Source organism: Desmodus rotundus, chromosome 4 (assembly GCF_022682495.2).
Source record: "Desmodus rotundus isolate HL8 chromosome 4, HLdesRot8A.1, whole genome shotgun sequence".
NCBI classification, from domain to species: Eukaryota; Metazoa; Chordata; class Mammalia; order Chiroptera; family Phyllostomidae; genus Desmodus; species Desmodus rotundus.
In genome coordinates, this window is record NC_071390.1 from 25625674 (window position 1) to 25647705 (window position 22032).

Below are 22032 nucleotides of genomic sequence, written 5' to 3' on the forward strand. Positions count from 1 at the left end.
AAAGAAACCAGATGGAATTGATTATTCTGCTTTTTCTTGAGCCCAGGAGGCTGCTGGGGACAGCATGACACCTGCTAAAAACAGGACTAGATGTGTTGAAGACAACAGGAAGTAGTGACCAGCCAGAGCTTGCCCTGACCTGGTTACAAATCTGGTTATAAAAGAAAGCAGCTGGAAAGAAATTTGCATGTCCAATAGGTTTCACTATTAAAGTTTACACAATGTGGAGTTGTCAGCCAAACTGGCTGGCTACCCAGATCACGTGATTATGTAGAAACATGAAACTTGACTATGTGTTCGAGCAAGTTTTACTTCTTCCTTGTGCAAGGGTGTTTGCCAGCAGCCTGCACTCTCAGAAGTCAGACTCAAGTGACTGTGGCCCTTGAGAGCGCAGGTTGACCATGCTACTCCCTAGGAGGGCCAGGGACTGCTGACATTACCACTGGACGGTTATTTGTGGCTGATATCATTACCAAAGAGAATGGACAAGCTTAATAAAATAACTGTCCCTGCCAGTCAGAAGTTGAGGTAAGATTTTCCCCATCCACTACTTCTTCTTTTTCTCCTCCTTCTTCTTCTGCTTTTTCCCAGTGATATTAGTGCATCTCAGAAAAACCAAAATCCTGGAATATTTGCTAGTTCTAAGGCAGTGGGTGGCAATTGCTATAAGGATTTGGGCAGAATTTTTAAGGAATTACATAGCAGCAAGTAGGCTTATTCTAGCTGGCTTTTGCCAGTGACAAAAGCTCCGGAGAGACAATAAAAAGAAATGCCAAAAGTTTAGATTCTATAAAAAGTCAGCTTTCAGAGTCTAAATACAATAAGCTTTTTCTAAGGAAAAGTCTAATCCAATCCTCAACAATTTCATTGTAGATTGCTATGTGATGTTAAGGATTGTTGTGACCACTTGTATTCATTACACTTTTACTGTCTCCTCTTTAGTTTGTAGGTATATATCCCAAGCGTTTTGGGGAGATTAGATCTGTTTTTCTCATGTCCTCAGATCAGTGCAACAATTATGTATAAAAATACACTTAGAAAGAATCAACTAGAAGTGACCCAGGGGCAAGAATCAAGAAACTTCTTTGATCTATGGAAAAGATAACTTCCCAAATTTTGATTGTGAAAGTCTTCTTTTATTTCGTTGTAATGGCACCATGGTTTTTCGAGATTGGAACTTATAAATGTTCAATGACTGTTTCATATTCCAACTGCCTTTTGAACTTCCATTTTTCATGGGGTGAAGTGACAGGTGTAGCAAGTAAGTTATCACAAATATCAAGGAGAACTAGAGCTTCTGAGACCAAATTTAAGAGAAATTAGTCTGGAATTGTCAGAAGGACTACCCTTCACAGTTAGAATATGGGTCTTACACCTGGTGGGTGCTTGGTGCGCGACAGTTTCCGGAACCAGCAGAACCAGTAGGCAGCGTCGGCGCGGTCAGCCATTTTGAGGGCATGTGGCCGTGTCTTCTGTGTGACCTGCAGTGATGGCGGACAAGGAGGTACCTCAGTCTAGCCCTCGGTCTCGAGTTTCTACACCCTCGTGGGAGGGGAGCAGGTAAAACAATGGAAGGAATAAGTGACGAAATGAATAGGAAAAGAATTAGAGTAGCTGGAGGAGGTTTCAGGGAGAAGATGCTTGCTTCAAGAGCTAGGCTTTGAAAATAGCTTTTCCTGTTCGGTTGGTTGCCTCTTCGTTTTGTTGGTGGTTTCCTTTGCTGGGCAGAAGCTTTTTAGTTTGAAAGACAGATCATGTATCTTAGAAATGTACACTTGAAACCTATATGATCTTACTAAGCAATGTCACCCCAGTAAATTTAATTTTTTAACAAAGAGCTGGGCCTTGAAAAGCAGGTAAGATCAAAGCAGGTCAAGGAACAGCATTATGTGCTTGGAGGGAGGCAATAAATACAGAAGCTGACACTTGGAGCTGGACTTGAGCATGGTCCCTTTGTGAGTTTCCTGGCCAACAGAGACTACAGAGTAGGGCATGTGGGACCAGAAGTTCCTGATAAGTTTGGATGTGTGGGATGGGCCAGATTACAAAAGGCAGTGTGAGAGCTGTAACTGCAGAGTTGGAGAGTGGGCTGCACTGTTAGAGGAGTCACACACGCAAGCTTATGCGAGGCTGGCAGGATGGACTGGCAGGGGAGGGACTCTGGAGGCAAGGATACTAGTAGGTGAGTTAAGTAGCATAAGCATCTAGTGTTGTGGTCCTGGATTCAGGGCACAGCAGTGACAAAAGAAGGGAAGGGAGAGGTAGGAAAGACATGCCCCCAAAATTGACAATGAATGGATGTCAGGGCTTTTCTCAAGGAGCAGGAGGGTTTTTAAAGGTCTTTTTCAGAGATACTCTGTAACCTAGAGCTATACTAAGACTTGGCACCTCTTTCAAGAAATTCAGATGGGAATTTAAATAAAGAAAGGTGATAGAACGTAAATCACTTGATCATTCCTCCCTCTGGGACAAAGTCCAGCTTGATGACAGAGCAGTCCATAGGTAATACACAACCTTAGATTATGGGGTAGAAAACCAAGATTATATTGTGGATAATCACATACTGCACTCATCTGCTCAGGCAGAAATAACTTTTTTCCCCACTTGGTTACTCAGTTGTCTTTACTGAATTGGCCTGTTTTGGTAAACTGTTTACTGTCAACGTGGAACTTTTCAAAGAACTGAAACTATAAGCACAATGGACTTGAAGCACCATCTTAAATCTTTTTCTGTGATTTGATGGGATAGTGAGAAATAGGTCAATGAAATACTTCATCCCTGTGGTTTATATCTTCTATGGTTAACACCAATTCAAAAGGTTGCCTAAATGTGCAATTATTTGGCACCAGATGTCAATATAAGTGAAGAGTTGTATTTATACTTTTAGGTTTATCAAAGTTTATATGAGACTTTGCTTAAATTTTTAGGCACAAAAAATAGAAAGATAGTGAGTGTCCATCAAGGGTGGTTAAAACGGATGGCCCTGATCCAAGGGGTACATTCCTGAAAAGAAACTGGAGGCAGAAGGAATGACCAGGAGAGGGGAAAAGCAGGATCAACCAAGTAGAGGAGGGCTGGCAGGATTGGAAGAAACAAGGGATTCTCAAAATGAAGGGGAAAGAGAAGGTTCCCAGTTGAATGCCACTGGGGATAAATATTCACCCTGAGACTTTCTGCTGTGGAAGAATGGAGGAAGGCAAGGTGGCCAAGTTGTATGTGACCACAGAGGTGTGTGAGCACAGACGCTTTTTTTTTTTTGTCACTTTGTGGCACGATATGAAGTAGGTTTCTCCGTTAGTAGGAATTCATAAACCTCAGGATCCTTTAGTTGATTCTCAGCCATGACTTTCCCTGGATTTTATAAGATAATATCATCAGAAACCCAGGTAGGACCTGGGTTCTCAATTGTTCCACAGTGAACATTCCTATGATCATAAAAAGTTTCCACTTCTAGGTAAACATTTCAAAACGTCCAGTCCTGATCATATTGACTGCATTCTTTTCAAGTGAGGAAACTAGTTTGAAAAGGAAATTTCATGGTTGTATACTTCTAATAACCTCCCAGAGACTCATCATCTCTGCTTGCATATTTCTTTGTAGTTTCACTTAGTTTTACAAATACAAAGGGTCTTTGACACGAATCTGACTAAGCCAAGTCTCCCAACCTTCATTTTATTGGTTAAAGAGTATGGTATTTTTCAGTCACATTAACATATATGTAACTTTAGAAATGTTATTTAATCTCCCTGGTCCCAGTTTCTTTTCTTCGGCTAATATAGCTGTACTGATCTCCTATGGCTATTGAAAGGATTAAATAGATTATTTTGTGAAGCAGTGACACATAGTGATCCTTGCACATAATAATTATTGGATTTAAAAATGGTAGTTATCAATATCAATATTGTTATTTTTGTTAATTCCATAGGTTTGCAATTGATTTTCTGAACATAAACAGGAAATTTACATTGATCCTTGATAAATCTTGTTAGTTTCAGTTCTTCTTTCTGGCTATTTTAGTTTTTTACCTGTTGATTCTGACATCTGTGGCATCAAGTTTTGCACAGACTGTAGATGTGACCAACATCGCTTGTCCGCCTTAATCTAAGTGGCTAATGAAACTGGCGAGCATGACAGAGTCCTGCCATAGGTGTCTGGGTCTTAATGCTACGACTCTCACTTGGAGATCTCATTTAACAGATTCTGGGATATGACTTTTCTTCTCAGGTCTTGAAATTGTCAACTGGCGTTTCAGTTACTTGACTTGCCAATTTCAATTCTTCAAAAACAAATTCACCTTCTTTTCTCCTTTCTGCCACTTAGTGCCCTCTCTGGTCCTCCTTGTTTCTGTCAACAGCATCAGCAGCAGCCGGAAGTCTGATTCATCCTTCTCTGGGAGCCTCCACTCACCCTGTAGTCTTTCTTTTATGATGCTTCCATGTATGCCCTTGTCTTTCCTTTGCTACCACATGTCCTGGATAGAATCTCATCTCCCCTGTGCCCCACCTCTACAAAAGGAGGAGTTCAGACGAGACAATTCCCAAAGTCCTTCTCAACTCTGACACTGTGTGATCCTTTAGGCATGGAAACCATGCATACCATATGTCACATCCCTAATGCTATTATTTTACCCCATGATCCTCAGGAAATATGTCCTGGTTGAATTATCGATGTATTTGAGACAAACAGTTTTCACAATATTTTTTAAAAGATTTTATCTATTTATTTTTAGAGAGAGGGGAAGGGAGGCAGAAAGAGAGGGAGAGAAACATCAATGTTTGGTGGCCTCTTGAGTGCTCCCTACTGAGGATCTCGCCCACAACCCAGGAATGAGCCCTGACTGGGAATCAAACCAGCGACTCATTGTTCGCATGCCATCACTCAATCCACTGAGCCACACCAGCCAGGGCAGTTTTCACAATATTTTAAAACTCTTTTTTTATTGCTTTGAAAGCTGCCCATCTTTGAACACAGGGGTCAGAGAATGATTCTAGACAACATACACATGAGTTAGCTAGAAGGTAGTTCTGATGTATTTAGAAGGATAATGCAATTGGATCCCAAAGGGCTGGTCTCCAATTGCCAGTTAATAGTTATGGTTCTGGAGAAAGATCCTCAACTTCTCTAAGCCTCAGTTTCTTCAGCTGTCAAATAAAACTAGAGATGCCTTCCTCACAGGCTTGTTGTGAAGACCAAGTAAGATAACATGGACTGCAGTGCACTGAATAATGTTTGTTCATAATCAGTATAACTCCCTACTGTCTCACTTCCTACTCTGGGTAGCAGATCCAACCCCCTTTCACTGGGGAGATATGCAGAGCAGGTAGTTGTCCAGGGGCTCATGGTGGATAGAGCCACTTTTCAATCCACATACATCTGGGGGCATCTCTCCTCATGTTCTTTATAAGCTTAGGTTAGATGCCAGTGCTGATGTAGGAGGGAAAAAAGGAGGCACAGCACCTGATGGTAGAGCTAAGATAGACTTCCTGGGAAGTGTGGCTTCCCACATGCTTCCCACTGCATGGCATCGTCTGAGAATCCACTCAGCCGGGCCATCTTGTGTTACACAGATGGATGAAATACTCAGATGAAGCATCTTTGTCCTTGTGGAAAAGCTACACGGGAGCCACATTATTAGAAATTTGCTTAGTATGTGTGGATTCAGGATCATCAGCTAAGGAAACTCAAGGCACTCTTTCTCACCTATGGCTGTGCCAGGAAAACCCTAAACCAGAGTCCACATATGCAAGGCACGCTCTCTCCCTAATCCAGTGGTCACCTGGGTGCCATGTCTGAACAACTGCTTCCTCTGCATGAAACCGGTCCCCAAATGGGCTATGACACAATTAATTAGGTTTCCAAGAACTGAACCACAATACATTTCAGCCCTGCCTCCTGTATTGGGTGGGTGCCAGATGCATTAGGCACACATTTAGAGGCACACAATCTCTGGTTTTTCCCCACAGGTGACTAACCTCTTCTGTGCTGTGTAGAACGTACCAGTTTGGTTCATTTTCAAAGAGGATCTAACTAGTGCCCTTATGCAATGGCATCAAGAAATCTAGGCTTGTTAAAGAATCTGGTTGAGGAAAAGAAAGAGAAGTTAAATGACAGCTTGTTATAGGGAAATTGAAACACTGGATGGCTTTCTTAGGTTTTTTTAACAGACCCTAGAGAAGTAGCCTTCCCCTGCCATCCCCCAAGACATAGCCACATCATTTAGATCAGTGGTTCTCTACCAGGGACATTTTTGCCCTAAAGGGGACATTTGATTGTCATAATGGGGGAGGTGGGTGCTATACACACTTAGTAGTAGATGCCAGGGGTGCTTCTAAACATCCTACATTGTACAGAGCAGTCCTCGCCGCAAGGGGTCGTCCAGCCCAAAATGTCACAGTGCCACTGTTGAAAAACTCTGATTCAGACCAAGAAGCACATATTCATTTGTATGTTTCTATAGTGACAGTTTGTATTTAAAGTTTAGAATATAATACATGTAACCTTGCAGTTGATATGGCCTCTGCTTACTGGGCTGATTTTCTTCATCTGGGAAGGTTTGAATAAGGGGCCATCAAGGGGAAGGGCTAGAAGTACTTAGGCCTATTTTTCAATGTGGTTTTTTTAAAATTTATTTTTAGAGAGAGGGAAAAGGAGGGAGAAAAAGGGAAAAAACATCAGTGTGTGAGAGAAACATTGATTGGTTGCCTCTAGTGCACCCCCACTGTGGACCGATCCCACAACCCAGGCGTGTGCCCTGATCAGGAATCAAACCGATGACCTTTCACTTGGCAGGACCATGCCCAATCCACTGAGCCATACCAGTCATGGCATGAGGTTTGTTGGGTTTTTTTTTCAATTTTCATGTCTAAGAAAACTAGATTCCACAAACCATGTGCACCATTGAGGTGTATGTTGTTCTCCCCTGGGCAGAGAAATGGGATCAGGAAAAGTGTCCAGACATAAGCTCATCTTGGAATAGCCTCTGGTTCCACCTCGGTAAGTACACTTGATGAGCCTTGAGTGGAAACCCTTACAGTTGGGATAAAAAGCAAATTAAGTAATAACACAGCCATTAAGAAGTCCAAGGGCTTATGGATCTGCCCCAATGGCCAAACACTGGACAGATGTGGACATGCTGCTGTTGTCCTGGAGCAGCGTGGGTTGCCCTGAGGTCTACGGGTAGAACAGTGTTTGATAAATGACGGGTCCAGGGATGGAGCGGAGATGATAAGTATTTGCTTGTCCATCCTTTAATATCTTCTCAGCTGCACATGAAGATTCTGCAGCTATGTCTGGGAGGCATGGATTTGGAGTAACCCTTCCATCAGCTGGGATAGTTTCTGCCGCAACATTTGCCCTCTCTTTCCTGGTCTCCTTGTGGCCAGTGATGTATATTTTCTGAAACGGATGGATGGGTTTCAAGGGTGCAACTTAACAAAAAAAAAGCTTATTCCAGTTCTATTATAAAGCAATCCTCTATCTCCCCCCACGACTTTTTAAAGTCTATCTCATCCAGATGTCAGGAAACATTAGCCTGGTTCTCTTACACTATTGAGAATGGTGAGAAGGTATGTATGTGGGGGATCCAAGCTGGTGTGGGGCTGCTGTCTGAAGCAATGTCAGATGCTCAAGCCTCCTGGTTGATCCTAGATTCTGCCTCCGAGCTAATGGAGCTCCGGTGCTCTTGCCAACTACAGAAATGACCTTGCCAAGGAAACTTTTTCAGTCCACTTAACCAGACAGCTAAGGGTTGTCTGCCCCTTCTCTCCTGGTCTGACACACCTCCTCCCACCTGTCCTGCCTCACCCCCCTTCCAGAAGGGCATCCATCGGCAGCTACACCTGCAGGCTTACTTTTAACTCAGATGCTTTTACAACCCTTTATAGTCCAGAATCCCAAACAGGCCATTTTCTCTCAGTCCACCTTGGCTGTTTCACTGCTCATTTCAAAAGCAAGGCAAGGAAGCTAGTTTCAGGGACATATTGCCCCTCCTTAGTGAGTCATGCTTCTCCATTAGCTGAATTTCTGAGAAAGGAACTCATAACCTCAGGGGTGTCCCTGCTTCCCCCAGGCCTACTCCATCCAGATCTCATCCCTTCCCACAGTGTAGGGAACACACAGCAGGGGCCACGGAGCATCCTGATAATGTGACCGTGCACTCACACTGGCCCCATGCTCCAAAAGCCCCATGCTTGGTTTTGGGCTCTGCTATAGCAGTCTTGAAATTCTGAATAATTTTCAACATTGGGCCCTACATTTTCATATATACTGGGCCCCAGAAATGATGTAGCCCGTGCTGGGCACAGATTCCATGAGCTATGAGGTTGACTCACCTTCCCCTGCAATGTGTAGGGGCACAGACATCCGTGGAAAAGCCCCTACCCAGATCATAGAGGTTTGCCTGTCAAGGACTGAGAGACCATATGTTCAGCCTCTTTATTTGTCAGGTAAGAAAGCCAAGGCCCAGAGATTCGAAGTTACCCATTCAAGCTCACGCCAGCGAAGCCCTTTCCAGAACTACGCCTCAATGTCTGTCTGCCAGGTGGATGAGTAGGCTACACAATGCCTTTTTTTTCCCTTGTGTCATTTACTAGCCAATAAAACATTCCCACTTAGTTGGTATTCTACATTTTTTTTCTAGACCTTTTTTTAAATTAAAAGGCAACTAATTTACTAGTCAGAATCCCCAGTGAAGCCCTACAGAGTCACACTGTCAGTGTTTCAGGCTTTTACATGTTTCCAGGTCCAGACTTGAATCCCACGCTTACTCAGATGTCGTTCGCACGCTACTGATACATATTGTGAAAGAATGCTCCCACCCGTCAGGTGCTAAAGTTAGGCATCTTATTATGTTGAGACATAGCACCTCTGCAGTTGCCTTCTCTTTCTTACCTTTTCTTTCTTCCTTTTTTTAATTAAAAAAATTATTGAATTTATTGGAGTAACATTGGTTTAGAAAACAAAACAGGTTTCAAGTGTGCTGCTCAACAAAACATCATCTGCACACCACATCATGCACCCGTGGCCCCAAGGGAAGTCTCTTTCTGTCCCTTTCCCCCCCCCCTTTGCCCATCTCCACCCACCTCACCCCCACTCCCTCGAGCTAACACCACACTGTGGGCAGCGTCTGTGTGCCCCCCAGTCCCCCAGCGCCCCTCCCCTCTGGCCAGCGATTCACTGCTCCATTCATTCGTCCCGCAGCCTTTCCTTTCTTCAGTCGAGAGACATTTATCCGGCATTTACTATACAGCAGGCAACGATCTGGTCGCTGCCCTTGAGGAACACAAAGTCCACTGGGAAGGAAGACATTTAATTGAGAAATTCCAATAAAGGATTGCTGGGAAAGGCAGGTATTTCAAAACCCCACTCAGCCTCATAAGAATGGGCCTTAGGCCTGGAATACTTCTTTACCAAGGGATAAAGAGTTCATACAGGCTGTGCCAGGCTTATCACCTTGTTTGGGAATATCTCTCCCTGTTTCAGGCTCGAGGGGTGTTCCTGCTCCTTTGTTCTGCATAAGCATCAGTGCGAATGGCCCTCAGGCACACCGCTACCCTTTCCGGTCGGGTCCTTCTGCTGTGAGAGGGAGGGTCCATGAAGGCCAAATGGCTGCAGCGGGTGGAGGGTAAAGCGTTGCTTCCAGCCACAACAATACAATAAGATATAAAACAAAATAAGACAAAATGCGCCCCCAATAGTTGGTGTAATCTGAAAATGAGTCACAACTACGAAGAGCAGAGTTGGTCTTCCGTGTAGACTGAGAATGCAGGATCACTGCGGTGCAGTTTAAGAGGGGCCCCAGAGAGCTGTGTTTGTTGTGCTGGGGAGCACGTGAACTTTGGAATCAGGCAGACCCAGGTTTGGATACTTATTCTGCACTTCCTAGCTCATGGTCTTTGAAAAGGTCACAGTCTTTTCTTAGCCTCAGCTTTATCAGCCGGAAAACAGGAGTGATAATATATACCATAATAGGGGGTTGTAACCTAACTATGCTGACTGGAGAGAAAGAGCTCGGTGGATGCCCCGCGCCCAGCCAAATCCTCCTGGCCTGGGCTTTCCTGATGCCCCAGATTGTGCCAGTAGAGAGGCTTCTACTCGGAATAAGGCCATGTCTCCAGTTCCTCCTTCGGAGTTTAACACCACTAAGTGTAATGGGCTCAGGCATGAGGTCATTTTCTGTCACTAACACCCAGGCAGGACTCCTTGATCTAATATTGATCTAATGCCAGCTCGGACCAAGTGGGCAGAGAGCAGTGCTCTTCTACCTCCCACACACAGGGGGGTGCTCAATAACAGCTGTGAGCTGAAGAATGGAATATTGTTCAGGAAAGTGGTGATAAGAAAGAGGGAAAGGTCAGGGGAGGAAGGCCACACCTCAGTGTAGGGACTCCAAGGGTGGAGCCATGACCACAGCGCTTTGACTAGAGGATTAAGAGAGTTGAGCTCAAAGTTAGAAGAAACGCCCTCCCGCGTTCAGTGTTTTGTTGTTGTTTACTTGATAACTTCACGTGGCACAAAGTATAAAAAGCTGCAGAAGGAAGAACACTCTTTCAAGCACATAAAGCATGTTAATGTCCACATTCAATACTGAACAGGAAGGAAACAGTCATTTTACAATATCTTAGTGCAAGTAAATACTGGAGAGCCAAATACAAACATAAGAAATACACTTCCAAAGAGGAACGTGGAAAATGTAATGCTAAATCATCGAAAAAGCGAACCCACACCACATATGTCAGTATTTTGCCTTTAAAATGGTCTCTATAACCTGTTCAGGTTCAAAACCTGGTCAAAGTTCTCTTTCTACTACAGAAAGACTTTTGATTTCATATCATCTCCGCATTGAAAGATCAACACAGTTGCCAAATCAATCCCAGATGATCGAGCCAAATATACCTCATGAATTCTCAACACAACCTTTTAAAATAATTAAAACAAAAGCCATTGATGTCACTACCCCAAAAGTTAATTGAGAAGCAAATCTGCTTCAAAACTGCTAAAGACTGCTTCCTGTGCAGGGGGCTTCCTTCCGGGGTGATGGAAGTGCCCTGCCACCAGGCAGTGCTGGGGACGGCACAGCATCGGGAGTGTACCCAACGCCCCGAGTTGTACACTTGGAAAGGGCTGAAGTGGTGATTTCATATTATATGCATTTTACCACAATAAAAAAAGGATAATGAAATTATTTTTCATACTTACCCTAAAATTGTACACTTAGGGGACCTGTGATCCTATTCTTGTTTGACCAGCTAGATATTGTTTCAAAGTTTTAAAAAATGTGTTTTTGAGAAACGTTCCTGAATGGTTTCTAAGAATTATAATATTTCCCTCCACTTACTCAGAGCCCAGTGAAATGAGCTTACGATGAGTCAGTTTCTTTTGCAATATATGGGGAATGCCATTCCATACTCTACAGTCCCTGAAAACACTGTGGTGTGTAAGTGGATGCTGGAACGAGTGGGCGTCAATATTGTAGTGTACCATGTAGACACAGCTAAGACTCATCCCACCCCCTCACTGAAGGTTAATTTTTAAAAGAACACACTCAAAGTCTTCAGTCACATTCATGTTCTAGAAGTACACAGGATTGCATTTTCAGAATTTTCTGAAATATGACCAGAACTATTTGTCATTTGGTATTACAAATTTGAGAATCACCAGTTTCACAGGCTAATGTATTCCCTTCTCCCAAGCCCCTCCCTGCTGTGTGGGTGGGTGAGGGCCAGAACCAGAATGGTTCCTCAAATGCGAAGAGGAAGGAAAGTGTTCCAGCCCTTCAGGACCCCTTACAATCAGGGATGGGGAGATCTGTGACATTTTCTGTCACACCAAGTGGCAAATCTTCTAAGAACGTTTAAAGCCCATATGGCATAGTTTCCTCGTCCCCACATGGGTCTCAGGGTAGCGGGGCCCACGCCTAACTGCCTCTGCTGGGGGAAAGCATGCCGGGATTGTTTTTTAAGAACTCAGGGTTTTAGCGGCATCTTCCCTACTTGTGGTTGTGCCAAGTCAGCCCAGTTTCTGTCTGCCTCCAACCCAGATCAGCAGTTCAGACATGCCAAAGACTACCACAAAGTATTTGCAAATCTCAGTAGGGGAAAAAGAAAGAAATGATAGAGTGTCTGGAACAACTTGCAAATTACTTTCTCTAGTTAATAGGAGGGTTAGCAAGACAACCCAGGCTGTGAGAGGCTCATGGGTAAAGTGCACGCGTTCCTCCCATGCCAGCACTCCGAGGTTGTCTTTCTGACTAGTGTGTCAAAAAAGCACCCACGAGGCTTTGGTGTTCAGGCCTCCTTCCAGCTGAGTTCAGCCACGCTACCTTTGAGCATGTTCTGGAACCCAGAGAGCTTCCTGCCTCATTCCCTCCTGCCACCTGGGTGAACCATCCTCTCCCTTTCCACTTCTGCCTGCCATCTGTCCCTTCCTCTTTTTTCTCTGCCCCTCCCTAGAGACTGCAACAGGCCTCTAAGATTCCATGCTTCCCTCTGGCAACAAGTCTGACCTTGCGGACAGGTAGCAGCGCAGTGATGCGGACACATGTGTCCCTGATAGAAACTACTTGGCCGGTAGAGGGACTAGATGCCTTCTGCAGGGACAGAAAGGAAGGTGCCCAAAGAGGCACATGGGCACCTGTCCAGGGGAGGGGCTACATTAAAACAAGTTATCAGGTGACACCCAGCGGTGGCTGAAAGCACAGGCTCTGAAGTCAGACAGCCAGGCTTTGACCCCCATCTCTGCCGTTTGCGAGCTGAAGAACCTGGGGGAAATCACTTAACTTCCAGGAGCAACATTTTCTCATCTGTAAAACTGGGATAATCACAGCGGTGTGAATATACAATGTGTATGCAACACACCCCTGATGTGTGCGTGTAAAAGAGCTAAGATGGTAAATCTTATGCGGTTATTGTTTATCATAATTTTTAAAATGAGGATAATTATAGGGCCTACCTGTCACTGTGGGGGTTAAATGATGAGATGATGCCTGCAAAGCACCTGGCCCGTAATACGTGCTCAGTAGTGCTGGCGCTCACTGTCGCTGCCGTTGATGATCTAGCCTGACCACTGGCGGGCTTACTGGGCTTTGACTGAGGCCGTGGCTCTGGGCTGTGGATGACACAATCCCGCCGTGGAAAAGCTGGTGCTCTGGCAGGAGAATCCGGCCGTGTGTGGCGAGGGAAAAACAGGGTACGGTGGAAACTGCTGAGGGAGTCCTCAGCCAGTTCATCTCGGGGCGATGGCAACATATCCCTGCGGTGTGGTTTCCTCCCTTACAAAAGGAGGTTGACCTAGCATAATCCATAAGACTGTCACACTGTCAAATTTCTGTGACAACCTTAAAGAGAGGCAAAATTAGGAGTCGGGACTCCAAAGCTGTGTGGGCTGAGACAGCTCAGTACCCGCATCTGTGAACGGCACGCTAACTCAGCACTGAGAGGCTTCCTCTGGTTATCACACCATGGTAGGGGCTGTCAGCTCTTCTGGGCCAGCTCCACTGTGGACTCGCCATTTAGATGGAAGCAGACTTGGCTGCCTAGTTTGCAAATCTAAATATAACATCAATAAAACCACAAGGCCAGGCTGGAGGAAGCGGGCATGAGGGAGCTGGGCAAGGACTGGAAGCGGCTATGAAAAGGGCAGAGTAGGGAAGCTGGTGGTAGGACAAGTTCTGTCACATGCAAATAATAGTCTAGGCACTAAAAAGTGATGTTCTGTTTCAAAATGATGGGTGGTGGCCAGAGACTTCAGCCTTGAAACGGAAATTATCCAAAAGATAATTTGGATATCTTACCCAGTCAATAGGGTAAGTAAAGTCAATACTTACCCAGTCTCTGCCTATATCTGTCCTCTGGTTTCACGCGGGTCAGAAGGTAGCTGAAGGGACCTCTTTCCTGCATTACTAGAGGCCAAGGTTTGTGTGAAGGTTAGCTCTGTGTCCCCATGTGCCTTCCTCAGTGTGCATTCACTGAATATTGGTGTAAAAAAATAAGACAAATACACATCTTACATAAAACAAACAACATAACAACATTAAACTTTAAGGGGGAGTCCCCAAAATCAGTAAATTGAGATAAATAATAGTATGATATTGTTTAAATCAAAATTAACGCAAAAACATCCCTGGTGAACAAAATATTGACATTGTAAACGAAGACAGGACCAGAGCTGCTGATTTGTTTAGCCTCAGGCCCACTGTGATGGCTCAGCGCTGTGTCCCGGCACAGTTGTCCCGGAGAGCTGTTGGCCCTGCACCCACCAGTGCTTTCCTCGGCCCAGATGAGGCCCGAACACACACTCCGCACATTATCCCAGTGCCTTGGGGTGGTTTCCCACTGCCACGGCCTGGGCTGGGCCCAGGAGAGTCGCCTTCACACTGATCTCCCAGCCAGCAGTGTCCCCATGCCCAGGCCGCCCCCATGTCCTCCATTCTTCCCCCCAATCAGGAAACACCCCTGAGCAAAGGTCTTCAAGGGCTTCCCACTGCCTATAAACCTCACCTCCTGCACCCCAAGCTTACTTTTTGACTGTATCTCTCCCCCTAATACCACAACTTTTTGCCACTCTCAGCTTCTCACTAGATCCCAACAACCCAGACAATTTCACCTCTGAGCCTTTGCACTTGCTGTTCCACTACCAGGCTGCTGTTCCTCACCCTCTTTGCCTTGTGAATTTCTATTTTACACAAGGATCCAGCTTCCAGGTCTCTTCATCTCAAAACTTTAAATCAGTCACTCCCTTCTTAGGATTCCCCCAGCTCTCTGATCTTCCCTCTTCCCAGTAAAGAATTATGAGTAGTTTTCACTTGTTACCTATCTAAATCATATGAATTTTTAAAAATTAGCTTGTATTACTTTCATAAACTAAAGAAACAAAACGATTTTCAGTTTAGGACCCCAAAAACCACTTTAAGATATAAAATACAAAAGATGTCATGTGAACCAAATAATAGTTCAAAAATTGCTATTCGACTGGAGATTAAATGACCAATAAGTAGTACTGCCTGAAGTGCTACAAATTCCAGTTACAGGAACATAAAACTTAAAGCTGCAAAGAACTGAGTCTGCACATAATCTGTCATTTGATAGGAAGCAAAGAAGCACTGAGTGATGGCGAGAACTGCTCAGGTTCGCACAGCCCGGAAGCTGCAGAGACGGGAGTACACTCTCTATACTCTCATCACGTTGCTCTCTTCCTGAGGAATGCCCTAGAAATGATCTGGAATGAGGAAGGGATGACTTGAGCTGAGCCTTGGGCTGGGGGTCTAGAATGGGAACAATTGTGGGTTCGCGACAGTGGGTTAGTTATGTCTAAAATGTGCGGTTGGGTCCTGATTGTGAAGGCCTTTGAAGGTCAAGCTAGTGAGTTCATAGTTTATCCTGCAAGGAACAGGAAGACATCAAAGACTATTCATGAGCAGAGAGACATGATGGAAGGGGCAACTTAAGGAAATAAATTTAGGGAAGGGAAGAGACTGAAAGTAGGGAGATGAAATGGGGGGCCATTGGCATAGTCCATCGTCCGTAAGGTCTCAATGGCTGTTGCTGAAGGAATGGACAGGAGGGGACAGAGACAGAAGAAATTCATCTAAAGATGAATTGACTGCTGATGGGAGATAAGGAGTCAAAGAGAGAGAAAAGGTCAAAGAAAGGTCAGAAGTTTCAAGCCTGAAGATCCAAGAATACCAGATTACAAGCTCCGTTGTTTATCACACACTTTAAATTTTCTACAAGAGACTAATATTAAAATATAATAACAAAAATAAAACGTACTACAAAAATGATGAGCAGGATCTTAAAAAGAAATCCAGAGTCAATGATGTGACATCGTGTAAACATGAGGAAAAGGAGGAAGTGAGCTAGGGAACCCGCAGATAAACCTAGTGAGGATTATCACATTTAAAAAATCCATTCACAGCACATAGAGGTTAGAGCCTGGGTGTTTTCTTTGCCTCCATATATACCAAACAAAACATTACAGAGATTTCTTCTCCAGTTTGATCTTAGAAACGTGTAAGTTGGAGATACTGGGCCAGCTGTGAGAAGATGTTCTAAGGGCACCCAACCGAGTGGGTGTAGGTAATCCACAGGCAGCCACCGGTCAATTCTAGGGGCTCAAGGTGAGACTGAGTAAATCTCGGTCAAGACAAAAGGCTTGATTAAGCAGGCATGGGGAGCTGCTGCTGGCTCTCAAGGAGGAAGTGGCCTGGTGAAAACTGAGTTTTAAAAACATTAGCTGAATAGGGCCCTGACCTTCAGACAATGGGCTGGACAGGCGTGCTGACAGGCACAGCATTTTCCTGGTGTGAAAGGGCAGGTACACGCTTGGATCCTGGCAGTAAGAGGAGGGTCAGCCCTACAGATACTGAACTGATGAAACTCCAGAACTGGCCCTGATATTAACGTGTGGGAATGAGGAAGGGAGAAGGAGTTCCTTGCTCTTCTTGTTTGCAAAGAGTCACTGTAATATAAGATCCTGCTTAAAATATAAGATCCATTCCTAAATCCAGATTAAACAGAGATTTTCTTATTGTAATAACTACGTATGGTGACAGGTGGGTACTAGAACCATCAGGGGACTCTTTGTAAAGTATGTGATTGTCTAACCACTATGCTGTACCCTTGAAACTAGTACAAAATAATACTGAGTAGAAAAAGAAAAAAAGAAATATGCCAAAAATAATTATAATTTTAAGTCTTTTTCTTTAAAAAATAAAAATTAATAATTAAATAACCAAACAGGGATTTTCCCCAATCGACATTACTTTGCATTCCACCTTTCCTGGAAAGAGGGAGTGAAAAAAAATAAGCTAAAACCTGCCTTTTCATGATCCTTTGTGAACGCACTAAAGGAGCTAAAAGGAAACATGTTTTCTGATTTATTTCTTACTGAAATAAAAACTATACTTCTTGCAGATGATACCATCTTTTAAATCATTTCCTGTGCTGAATAAAAATATTGGAAGGGTATTATAAAATACTGCAAATTTTCTTGGATTATTCTTTTTTTTTTTAATTTTTATTGTTATTCAATTACAGTTGTATGCCTTTTCTCCCCATCCCTCCACCCCACCCCAGCTGAACCCACCTCCCTCCCCCACCTCCACCCTCCCCCTTGGTTTTGTTCCTGTGTCCTTTATAGTAGTTCTTGTAATCCCCTCTTCCCACTGTCCCCACCCCCCCTCACCCTGGCTATTGTTAGATTGTTCTTAACTTCAATGTCTCTGGTTATATTTTGTTTGCTTTTTTCTTTTGTCGACTACGTTCCAGTTAAAGGTGAGATCATATGGTATTTGTCCCTCACCGCCTGGCTTATTTCACTTAGCATAATGCTCTCCAGTTTCATCCACGCTGTTGCAAAGGGTATAAGCTCCTTCTTTCTCTCTGCTGCGTAGAATTCCATTGTGTAAATATACCATAGTTTTTGGATCCACTCGTTTGCTGATGGGCACTTAGGTTGCTTCCAGTACTTGGCTATTGTAAATTGTGCTGCTATGAACATTGGGGTGCACAGGTTCTTTTGGATTGGTGTTTCAGGGTTCTTAGGGTATAATCCCAGCAGCGGAATTGCTGGGTCAAAGGGCAGTTCCATTTTTAGTTTTCTGAGGAAATTTCTTGGATTATTCTTTAGTGACCCAGCCAAAACACACAAGTGCAGCTGCCTCCCCAGTGAACTGTGGCCCTGGTGGAGCTCTGCGTCCCACCAGTCCGTCCACCCATCCTGGACTTGTCCTGTCTCCTCTCCCCCACATGCCTGGGGCTGTTCTCAGCCTGCAGACCGCCCTCCAAGGGCAGCCAGCCTCTATGGATTCCTGTCCAATCTGTGCACGCTTAGCCAGTGGGTCTTCCCTGGGCATCTACAAAGAACTCCTATTCTGATAACACTGCCAGTGGATCTCAGCCTTGGCTACACACTGGAATCACTTGGAAGCCAAATGATCTGGGAGGAGACCTGGGTATGAGGATTATTAAAAGCTCCCTAAAGGATTGTAATGTATAGCCAAAGTAAAACCACTTCTCTAGCCTAACATTTCTTCCAAAAAGAAGATATATAGAGACTGCCCATTGATGTAAGCTCACAACTTTAATTCAGAAAACACTCATTCAGAGGGCTAGGCTCCTGGGGTCAGAGTCCCTGCCCTGGTGCCAGGCCCGGGAACAGAAGGTTGGCAGGCGAGAAGTATCCCCGTGCCTGACTGGTATTGATCGGAGCACAGGTGAAGGTGAAGCTGGTCAGCAGCCATAAACGGTTCTGTTGGCTCTTTTTCCCTGTTAAAAGTGGACATCACACCATGGACAAAAAGTCCCATTTGTCAGTGTGCTCCTTTCCTGGGAAGAGTGTCTGGGTAAGCCTTTGGCATCCCATTATGGAGTAAAGAATAAGATTTGCCACTAAAGATATTTCAGGCAACAGAGGGCAGGTGAGGAGATACTCTGGAGGTTGGCAAGCCTTCTCTTCTGCACTTTGCAATAAGCCTGGCCTAGAAGGACATAAACCTGCCCTAGTCCTTACAAAAGATAAAGAAACAAAAAAGGTTCTCACTCTTCCCTATGCATAAGAGTCACCAGTCCGAGGAAGTTTGTTAAAATGCAGATTGCTAGGCCCCACCTAGGATTTTTATTCTATTGGTATGGTTTCCGGCCCAACAACCAATTTTTTTCCAAATGTTTTTTAGGATCCTCACCCGAGGACGTGCTTACTGATTTTAGAGAGGGGCAAAGGGAGGGAGAGAAAGAGAGAGAGAGGGAGGGAAACATTGACGTGAGAAACATTGACCTGTTGCCTCTTGTAAGCCACCCGACTGGGGACTGAACCCATGACCTTGGCCTGTGCCCTGACTGGGAATCAAACCAACCAGCAACATTTCAGTTTATAGGCAATGCTCCAGCTAAGCTAGCCACACTGGCCAGGGCTGAGTCTTTAATTTTTTAATTTAATTTAATTTTTTAGCAAGCACATCATTTTTAATTATACTAAACTTAGTGTTGATTAAAACGCTCTCTTCTTACACTTGAATACAAAAGACTATACGGCAGCATTTGTTAGTGCTAATTCTTAGTGCGCCCCGAAAAATTCATCTATTTGCAAATGGCATTGCTGTAGGTTAGAGGTCAAAATGCCACTCCTCGTCAGGGCACATAAACACCTACAGTTTTATGCAGAACTGAAGTCACTAGACCGTTCCCACAGGTTGACACCAGTCAGTCAAGGCAGGTTGGAGAGGGTTCTCAGCCAACTCTCCCTGCCATTCCCCCCGCCCCCCGCCAGTAACAACAATAAAACAAAACCAAACCCAATTCTGGAACACCTTCTGGCCTGGAGGAAACCTACCCGAGTGGAAATGTCCCCCCTTCATGTCCTCAGCAGGCAGCACTGATCTGAGTTTTGTTCCTGGTCAAGTCCAGTCCCCCAGGTCTTAGAAGAGCCATCAACCTGGACCGAAAGCACCAGCATGGGCAGGCACTTTACATCCAGTATCTGTCATTTTCACGCCACCCCTGCCAGGTGCATTTTACTATCTTCATCTTACAGAGAGGAAAGTAGGGTAGTCTGCAGATCACACTCTAGAAAACGGTTTCAGAGGGTGGTCTGGGCTTGAAGTCCCAGGAGGAAAATTGAGATTGTCTGCTCTCTCCTGTCCCTCAGGCCTACCCGACCCTGATCCAAGGCTCCCAGAGGCAAGGCCTTCAGTTCTTATTCTCAGCAGCCTTTGCTTTTCCTGGTCTCCTCCAGTCTGCTCTGGTCTTCCCTCAGGCACAGGGTCCTGGCATTTCACCACTTTCTGTCATGCCCAGCTGGAACAGTTTCAGCTGGTTACAGGCCCTTCAGTTTGCAGCGGGGAGGAGAGGGACAGAGCAAGATTAGAGGGCTCTAACATTGTAAATAAGGATGCATGGTGCCAGGTGGGTACTAGACTTATCAGAGTGATCACATCACGAGGCTGTACACCTGAAACTAATATATGTCAACTGTAACTAAAAATAAATTTTAAATTAAAAAAAATTCTTCCCACTGTTAACCTAAAAATAAAAGTCCCTTTGAAATGAAAAAGTGAAAGACTAGTTGGCTAAGCAGACAATGCCTGAGGGTGGTGCTCACTTACAAAAATGTTCAAGTGGAAAATGCAGATTACAAAATGTCAAATATGAGCTTAATCGTGTGAAATCCATACATGTTATTCATGTGTAATAAAAAGTGGGGAAGCTTCAACTAAATGTTAATAATGGGTGAAACTGATGTCTTAAAGTATGATTTCCAAACTTTGATGCAAAGAACATCCCACATGTAGCCACCATACAGCATCATACGAAAGAGTTTCAGTGCCCTAAAATTCCTCTTTCACCCACTCATGCTTCCCTTCCTCCTCTCAAACTCCTGAAAATCAGTGATCTTTTTACTTTCTCCATAGTTTTGCCTTTTCCAGATTCCAGCTGGAATTACACAGTATGTAGCCTTTTCAGATTGGGTTCTTTCACTTAGCATAAACTATATTTTAATCAGGAATAAAGTTATAAAATTTAAAACCGTACAACCTATGCCATCAGCCACTACTTACCTGTGACATCAAAAAAGAAAGAAACAAGAAAAGAAAAAAGGTCGTGTCATCTTTTGCCATTCAAATCACAGTAGTCCCTCCCACTTTTACAGATTTCTTGCCCTTGAGATGCTGGGAGTGAGTCCTGGGGGGCTGCTTACATATCCCACAGCTCCATGGTGGCTCTTGGGCCACCTGGAAACTTAGTAGCAATGCAAATTCTTTGACCCCCTGCCACACACCTACCCAATCAGAAACGTCTGGGATGTACTGAAACTCTGCATTTCAATAGCCCTCCAAGTGATTCACATGCAGTTTAGGTCTGTCCGATTCTAAAGGAAGCCACTTCTCTGCAGGCAAAAAACTGCTAGTAACTTTCAAACGATGATTTGTCCTCTCTGAGTACATCACGAGATCTAAATTTGTTGAGATTCAGGCACAGCTAGGGTCACGCTACTATAGTATGCTATTAAATAACTAAGTTTTTTGGACATTAATTGAAAAAAAATTTAAAGCAACAGCCACGGAGAGAGTATAAAATTTGATTTGGTTTATACAAGTAATAATAACTACTTATATGACCTGCCCACCATTTTTAAATGCTGAAATGCTAGACTGCTTAAAACTTACATATTAATAGTGTTTAAAGACAGTAGATAAGCTTTGTTCTTCATTTTATTTTGCTACATGAACATGGCTGTCTCTTCACAACCTCAAAAGATTAAAACATCGTGGTTCTGTTACCCTTCTCCCAATCATGGAAGGTTATCTCTGGAAGGGCTAATCAAAGTGCAGCTGTTTCATGTCTGACCTGTTTTCAGCTACACTCGATTTATCACAGTAAAGCAACTGATGTTTCAATCCAGAGCAACCTCCCCTGGGACAGCCCAGCTGCATATTCCTTTTTCATTTCATGTGGTGTAAGTTGCAGGAGGAAAAAGTACTCCAAAATGGAGCAGACGGTACTAGAGAGCAGGGAAGCAGAGCGCCACACAGCGTGTGCCCGCGTGATAAAATGGGTCAAGAATATCACCGCATGGTCTTGGTTTGGGGGACGCTGCGCTTCACCAAGTAACAAGTTTGGCAGCTATAACAGAGCAGCCAGTGGCCACCAGGGTTTGTGTGAAGGAGATGCAGAAAGGGAAGAAACATTTCAACACAACACGTATAGTTTATGAAACGCTTTAACAGTTTACTATACTTATAATAAATTTAGTAAGATAATAAAAAGCAAATGCCAAGAAGGATCAAATACCAAGTTGAGCAAATGAAAAAGTTAACATTAAACTCTTTGGCAACAATTAACATGTTTATCTACACCTAGGGCAAACTCGCTTATATAATCAGCCCCTGGATCCCTATTACCCTGCCTGTGTCCAGCTCTTGACAAACTTCTACAGGACCCTTTACCCCGACTCCCTTCGACCTGGTTCGGCATTAACTTGGGCTAATGACGCTCCATTCAGCTGGGCAGCTTACACCCACAGTTGACCTCTGATCTT

General features: G+C 44.2%; 1 protein-coding gene across 4 annotated transcripts in view; it reads left to right on the top strand.

The window, feature by feature from the left end:
• The first annotated feature begins 278 nt into the window (after nt 1–278).
• The window catches only part of BLNK (B cell linker), a 76404-nt gene continuing 54650 nt past the window's right edge, over nt 279–22032 (top strand). For 2 of the 4 annotated variants that reach the window (XM_024563176.4, XM_045197488.2), the window contains exon 1: nt 283–528. In XM_024563176.4, the coding sequence (XP_024418944.1) occupies nt 482–528 (47 nt within the window). In that variant the 5' untranslated portion in view covers nt 283–481. Of the gene's footprint in view, nt 529–22032 lie in introns of all 4 variants that reach the window. The other 2 variants (XM_045197486.3, XM_045197485.3) reach the window with 2 other exon arrangements.